General features: G+C 46.5%; 1 protein-coding gene across 1 annotated transcript; it reads left to right on the forward strand.

Moving 5' to 3' along the window:
* Nucleotides 1–5,796: 5,796 nt before the first annotated feature.
* DUSP21 (dual specificity phosphatase 21) lies at nucleotides 5,797–7,241 on the forward strand. The gene is made up of 2 exons (XM_007081598.3): nucleotides 5,797–5,824; nucleotides 6,394–7,241. Exons 1-2 carry the CDS (start codon nucleotides 5,812–5,814, stop codon nucleotides 7,056–7,058), a joined length of 678 nt encoding a protein of 225 aa, XP_007081660.3. The 5' UTR covers nucleotides 5,797–5,811; the 3' UTR covers nucleotides 7,059–7,241.
* Nucleotides 7,242–7,946: the final 705 nt, after the last annotated feature.

The raw sequence follows: 7,946 nt of genomic DNA on the forward strand, positions 1-7,946 counted from the left end.
GGGGCTCGAACTCACGGACCGCGAGATCATGACCTGATCCGAAGTCGGCCGCGTAACCGACTGAGCCACCCAGGCGCCCCTGCACTTCCACTTTTATATAAATATGTAGGCCGATGCATATGTGTGCATAGGTGTATACATGCATAACCAGTACATAGTTCCATTCTACTTGTTTTTAAACCCCATGTCGCACATTTTCTCCTGCAACTGGCTCTTTTGGCACAGCGTCATACTTTTGAGGCTTATCCAGGCTCACACATGTCACTCTAGTTCATTTGTTTTTATGGCTGTTTGTATGGTGTATATTAAAAAATTTTTTTTTCAACGTTTTTTTATTTATTTTTGGGACAGAGAGAGACAGAGCATGAACGGGGGAGGGGCAGAGAGAGAGGGAGACACAGAATCGGAAACAGGCTCCAGGCTCCGAGCCATCAGCCCAGAGCCTGACGCGGGGCTCGAACTCACGGACCGCGAGATCGTGACCTGGCTGAAGTCGGACGCTTAACCGACTGCGCCACCCAGGCGCCCCTGTATGGTGTATATTATATGCCATGCGATCAGAGTTTTGTTTTCTTGGTAGACATTTATATTGTCTCCATGTTTCTGCTATTATAAGCAAATTGCAATAAATCTTCGTCTGCTTTTCTTCTCCTTCTCCTTCTCCTTCTCCTCCTTCTCCTTCTCCTTCTCCTTCTCCTTCTCCTTCTCCTTCTCCTTCTTCTTCTTTTAAGCAGGTTCCATGCCGAACATGGGGCTTGAACTCACGACTCTCAGATCAAGAGTCACAGGTTCTACCGACTGAGCCAGCCAGGCGCCCCGAAATAAATATTCTTGTAAATATCTTCTGGCGTCCATGAGCAAGAGTTTCTAGCTGGGAAGGAATTGCTGGGGCATAGGGTATGTGCCTCTTTAGCTCTACCGGATATTGCCAGATTGGTCTCCGACGTGGTCATATCACCTTCCCTGCCACCAGCGCGGGGTGAGGGTTTTCATTGCTGTGCGTCTTCACCACCACGTGGTTTGGCCAGCATCACTCTCCCCCACGTCCAACCCCAGCAGTGTAGGAGAGCACCCATTTCTCTGAATCTTATCACCGCCAAGTATTAGCAGTTTTTCATCTCTGTGAATTTTATAGGCCACAAAAGGAGATATCTGCTGGTGACATATACCTACTTTTTGATTCTTTTTTTCCCCCTAATTATAAAAAGAACACAAATTATTTTAGAAAACTTGAAGCATATAGAGAAGCTAGGAAAGAATAATCCCCCACTCAAGTATAACACTAAGGAATATCTGATATTTATTGAATTCTTACTCTGTACCCAAGACTACTTTAGATAACTGATATTTCCACACATAGAATTCATAAATGATATTTAATATACATATGATCCATATCTATGATGAATGCACATATGTATATATTACCCTTTGATGAAAAAGTCCCTACTTTAATAAACCGGATTTTTTTTCACCTAACAAACAAGTCACAATCATTTTCTCCTATTACCTGTCTTCTGGACCGGAAGGTGTTAAAGACTTCCATGTTCGTATCCATCGTATCCCCTTACCGTCCAGAAACCAAGGGCCAGACTGAGCCCAGAATCAAGTACTAGGGAGCTGCCTGGCTGCTGGCTGTGGACACTGGTGCAGTAGACTCAGCCACACTTGGAAATGGAATTAACATAGAACAACTCTCGGGGCGCCTAGGTGGTTCAGGCGGTTAAGCGACCAACTTCAGCTCAGGTCATGATCTCATGGTTCATGAGCTGGAGCCCCGTCTGTGCTGTCTGTGTGGAGCCCGCAGCCCACTAGGGATTCTCTGTCTCCCTCTCTCTGCCCCTCCCCCTGCCCGTGCATGCTCATGCTCTCTGTATTTCAAAAATAAAGAAACATTTAAACACACACACACATGCACACACGTGCGCACACACACACACACACACACACTGTGCTCAGGACTCAGGGAGGCCAACTCCCACCTCCACCTTAGAGCCCTTAGGTTCCCCACCCCCTTCTGGTCTGCCTGGAAAACTCGTGTTCATCCTTCCAAGTCTATTCCAAAGATATTCTCACAAACTCCAAGTACCACCTGTTGGTTCGCAAGTGGCCCCCAAAAACGCAGGGCAAGGAGAGATCAAAGAAAGAGGCAGACCGCTCCAGGTTAGTAGGGGGCAGTTTTAATAAACAAGGAAACTTACAAAGTTTATCTAGGGCAGCTACAAGATGAGTAGAGGTCCCCACCCACCCGCCAGAATGTTAAAAGTTTATATAAAAGCCTTAACTGGGTACAGCCATATATACTGTCCAGATGGTCTCAACACCACATTGCTATCTCAAGGCTATGTCCTTGGGGCATCTTCTAGTGCAGGGAAGGCGAGTGGAGTGCACATTCCAAGGATTCCAAAGACAGGGAAGGAGACGAGGAGCCTCTGATGGCCCAGGTCCAACTCATAGGTCAACCAGCAGTTATGTCCTCTTGATGATTTCTTCCAACACTGTGCAACACGTATTCCTTATTAATTACCAAGAGGAAAAGTTATCTTCAAACAACATAGAAAGCTAGCTAATGTCACCTTAACCCAGGTGGTCAAAATTACCACCATCATTAATGGGACAAACGGCTATCCTATGCCCCCCACAGCGATGTACTGAGAATGGCACATTCTGGAAGCGTTCTTGGCAAAAGCATTTCACCTGAGTCGAATCTCGAAGGAACGATCGAACACATCCCAACTGAGAGCGGTTCTGCAAAACTGGCCTGGACTCTTCAACAATGTCAATGTCCGGAAAGGCCAAACCGAAGGCTCAGGAGCTGTTTCAAAGGAAAAGATGCCGAATTCAGCGTGTGATCCTTGATTCCATCCTGGATGAAGGGGGCAAAAAACATTCCAAATGTTAATGTACACGTGTGAAATGTTCCAAGTAACATCATCGGGAGGATTGGTGAATTTTGCGTATAGATTATATATGAGATAATAATGTTCGGTCAATGTTAAGTTTCCCGAGTATGGTCATTGTATCGGTGGTTAGGTAGAGAATGTACTTGCTCTTAGGAGATACGTGCTGTGCTGAACGTTAAAAGGCTAAATAAAGTGTTGCTATATCTGCAGCTAACAACCCATGGGTTCAGCAAAAAGAAACAAGGAAACAACTAAATATGTGTATTTGTGTATCTAAATAGAAAAAGGGAACGCGGAGGTGAAGTATTAACAATAGGGCAATTATAGGTGAAGGGTAAACGGCCCCTCATTGTTCTTGCAGCTTTTCTGTAGGTTTGAAATTTTTCAAGACAAAAACTTGGGCCGAATAAATGATAAGTAATTAAAAAAAAAAAAAACAACCAATGAACAAAAAGCTTTGTTCCAGATCGTGTTTTCTGTGAAGCCTTTCATGACCTCCCCCTACAGCCCCCCATCCCCAAACACACACACAGAAAACAATGAATCACCCTCTCTTCTGGACTCTTTTATGACTATCTGTCTCTCTGACCAAACTATAAGCTCTTTGACATCTGGGCCTGTGTGTGCGGTGTTGAATCTACACAAGGTTAGAACTGTACCTGACACAGATTGGATGCTCAGCTGATACTTTTTTTTTTTTTTTTTTTTTTGAGTTAATCTAGCTGGGTCTTGAGTCCTGGATAGGATTCATTAAACAGACAGGAGCAAGAAAGGTTTCTCAAGAGAGAGGAATGGCATGAGGAAGGTAAGAAAGTAGGAATGTATATTTTCTATTTACCAAGAGCACTGGATTTGTTTGGTCAGAATTAAAGGATTATATGGGTGAAAATGTCTGCTACACAATACATTCTTAATAAAAATTTGGTGAACAGGGGCGCCAGGATGGCTCAGTCGGTTAAGCATCAGACTCTTGATCTCGGCTCAGGTCATGATCTCACGGTTCGTGAGTTCGAGCCCCAAATCGGGCTCTCTGCTGTCAGGGTGGAGTCCGCTTCAGATCCTCTGTCCCCCCTTCTCTGCCTGCCCCTCCCTTGCTCGTGTGTGTGTGTGTGTGTGTGTGTGAGCTCTCTTTCAAAAATAAACATCTAAAAAAAAAAAAAGATTCTTGGGGCCCCCGGGTGGCACAATCAGTTAAGGGTTGAACTCTTGATCTCAGCTCAGGTCATGATCTCTCAGTTCGTGAGTTCGAGTGCCACCTCAGGCTCTGCATTAATGGTGAGGAGCCTGCTCGGGATTCTGTCTTTCTCTCTGCCCCTCCCATACATGTGCTCTGTCCCTCCCTCTGTCTCTCAAAATAAATGAATCTACTTAAAATATTTTTTAAATAAATAAAAATACATTCTCTCTCTCTCTCTCTCTCTCTCCCTCTGCACCTCTCCCCTGCTCGTGCAATCTATAAATAAATTAATTAATTAATTTTTTAAAAATGAAAAAAAAAAGGTGAATGAATGAGATTTGAAAGGCAGGCTTAGATCAGGTTGGAATGGGCCTTGACTACTGAATTGAGAAATCTGAGTGTTAACCAGTTCTTGATGTCCAGGGTCTTTTCCCAGTGGTAGGAAGAGGGTGTGCCCTTGGGAAGCCCCTTATATATCTTCTTCCCTAAATAATAAGGAAAAGTGAGGGCCCCTGGCTGGCCCAGTGGGTGGAGTGTGCAACTCTTGATCTCAGGGTTGTGAGTTCGAGCCCCACGTTGGGTATAGAGATTACTTAAAAATAAAATCTTAAAAAATAATACTAAGGAAAAGTAGAGGTAAGTGGGAGTCTGAAAGTCACCTGTTTCCAAACTCAGGAGGAGAAAACATCAACTCCTCACCCACCTAGGAAAAGCCCCATAGTGGAGTTTTAAGGCATCCAACATCCCTTAGACAAAAGGGCATCACAGAATATTAGTTGAAAGAATAAATAAATGATCTATTTAATATGAGTCATGCTTGTCTTTGAGAATAGTATATGAAATTATTTTGGTTAATTGTACTACATTTTTATATTTTTATTAAAAAAAAATTTTTTTAACGTTTATTCATTTTTGAGAGACAGAGAGAGAGAGAGAGAGCACAAGCGGGGGTGGGGCAGAGAGAGGGAAACAGAATCCAAAGCAGGTTCCAGGCTCTGAGCTGTCAGCACAGAGCCTGACCTGGGGCTCGAACTCACAAACCACGAGATTATGACCCAAGGCAAAGTCTGATGCTTAACCGACTGAGCCACCCAGGGGCCCCAATTTTACTACATTTTTAAAGTGTAGGAAGCATACATACATTTATGAAATAACTAGACTCCAATACTCTTCAGGGGGTTCCACGTCACTCCATAGATGTACAATCTATGAGTCCATATCTTTTTTTTTTAATTTATTTTTATTTATTTTTGAGAGAAAGATAGAGAGCAAGCGGGGGAGCAGTAAAGAGAGAGGGAGACAGAAGCCCAAGCACATTCCACACTGTCAGCGCAGAGCCCGATGCAGGGCTTGAACTCACAAACTGTGAGATCATGACCTGAGCCGAGATCAAGAGTCTGACGCCTAACCAACTGAGCCACTCAGGAGCCCCTATGATTCCATATCTTAAATGTGAGGCGAAACTGTCTCCAATAATTTTAGCCCAACTGAGCTATCTCCAATAGACAGTTTTCATGTGTCCTTAATATTTGTGTTCTGTTTTCTTCCAGATAGATTTGTGGAGACTGCCAATTTAAGCAATGCACAATAATCGGATTATGCCAATCAGGAGAAAGAAAAACGTGTTGTCCTTTGAGGTTATCATTCCCTCGACCCTTCACAAACAGGCTGGCATCTATTTCGTCCTTGCCTATAGCCACGGCACACCACAAAAATCTTAGCCGTGAGGAAATGCAAATCTCGGGTAGCATTTCAAGAATCTGTTTTTGTTATATGCTAACTCATTGGGATGTAAAGTAAAAAAAAAAATTAAATTAAAAAACTAAAAAAATTAAGGAACCGAATTCTATGGCTAGGGTCTGCAAACAAGGATCAGGGCAGCTCACCCAGCCAACCCCGTATCTCACTATACTTTTTACAGAGATTAGCGTATCACGTGAGCCAAAGGCTGTTCCCCAGCTTAAAATATGGTATTGCTACTTTGTCGAAAAAGTCTAAGCCCGGTCCCTCAATGCTAATAAAATAGAAGCATTCATTGATATTGTGTTCGGTGTGAACCAACAGTTGAAGCATATACTGGATATCTTGTAATAGGACATTTTTAAACGTCCAGCAGATAAGAATTGGGGCTTTGGAAAATGAAGGGCTACGGACAGAGATAAAAAGAGATCTGGGGTTTCTCTGAAGACCGGGCTGGGTGGCCAAGTTGCCATCGCCATGGAAACCGGGAGGGGCGGGGCGGGCAGTAGGATTGTGACGTCCCCTGGGCGGGGAAGGCGTGGTGACCAGTGACTTGGTTTTCTGTACCCCCAGACCGTCGCCTGAGACATTCACAGCGTTGCTGCTACGTGAACTCGCCCGAGTTCGGCGCTCCGAACTTTCTCGGAGGGAGATCACCGCCCACCACCGTGATGACCTCTCCGTGTCCCCTCCCGGCTCCGGCTGCACTCCAGCCCACCGTCCATGGCCTCTCCCAAATAACCAGCAGCCTGTACATCAGCAACGGCGTGTCGGCCAACAACCAGGGCATGCTGTCCAGCAACCACATCACCACGGTCATCAACGTCTCGGCGGAAGTGGTCAACACCTTCTACGAGGACATCCAGTACGTCCAGGTGCCGGTGGCTGACGTCCCGAGCTCGCGCCTCTGCGACTTCTTTGACCCGATCGCTGACCACATCCACAGCGTCGAGATGAAGCAGGGCCGCACGCTGCTGCACTGCGCCGCGGGGGTGAGCCGCTCGGCCGCCCTCTGCCTGGCCTACCTCATGAAGTACCACGCCATGTCGCTGCTGGACGCCCACGCGTGGACCAAGTCGTGCCGCCCCATCATCCGGCCCAACAACGGCTTCTGGGAACAGCTCATCCACTACGAGTTCAAGCTGTTCAGCAAGAACACCGTCCACATGGTCAACTCCCCCGTGGGTGTGATCCCTGACATCTACGAGAAGGAAGTCCATGTGATGATGCAGATGTGAGCCGTCCTGGCCAGCCCCGGACACCTGCTGAGGAGGCAACGCCAACATTGAACCTGAACATCGAACTTTGAGTTGGGACAGAGAACAAGCGGATACCGTTTAGAAGGGCAAGAAAAAGGATGGTGTTGGACTTTTTAGCTTAGGGAGCTTTTATCTTTAAAGAATAAAATTCATTGCATGCAACACGGTGACGATGTTTCTTATCCTGTGAGCCGCGGCGTCATGGTTGACCCCGGCCCAGCCGCGGGGGGGGGGGGGGGGGGGGGGATGGGAAGGTGGTGCTCAGCTCGGATGGACCCGTATCCTGCGCCCTGCCCTAGGCTGAATAACCCAGGAGTGAGTCCCCCAGGATCCCACCTGGTTCCTTCCAACCCAAACTCAGAGCTTTAGACATCATGGCACCGCCTGGACTTCTCACAGTAAGTGCCAACTTCTTGTTAGAATCCTTTACTGGGGTGCACCCTGGGAGCCCTGGGGGAGCCTGAAGCCACCCCTGCCCCCACCTTTGACCACAGTGGCCCAACTCTGCTTTTCTAGATTAGATTTGCATAGAAAACAGGGTTTTAAAAGTATGTTTACTTTTGAGTGTTGGGGGGTGGAGGAGAGGGCGGGGGGATGGGGGGGGGGGATGCAGAAAGAGAGGGAGACACAGAACCTGAAGCAGGCTCCAGGCTCTGAGCTATCAGCACAGAGCCCAACATGGGGCTCGAACCCACGAACCGCGAGATCATGCCCTGAGCCCAAGTCTGGCGCTTTAGCCGACTGAGCCATGCAGGTGCCCCTAAAATAGTTTTCAAAAGAGCCATTCCACTATATAAAATTGAAACGATTTTGATTGTGAGTTCTGTACTATATGCCAGGGTTTCAGGGTGCCCTTGACAACCTCCA

The sequence above is a fragment of the Panthera tigris genome, chromosome X, assembly GCF_018350195.1.
Source record: "Panthera tigris isolate Pti1 chromosome X, P.tigris_Pti1_mat1.1, whole genome shotgun sequence".
NCBI lineage: Eukaryota > Metazoa > Chordata > Mammalia > Carnivora > Felidae > Panthera > Panthera tigris.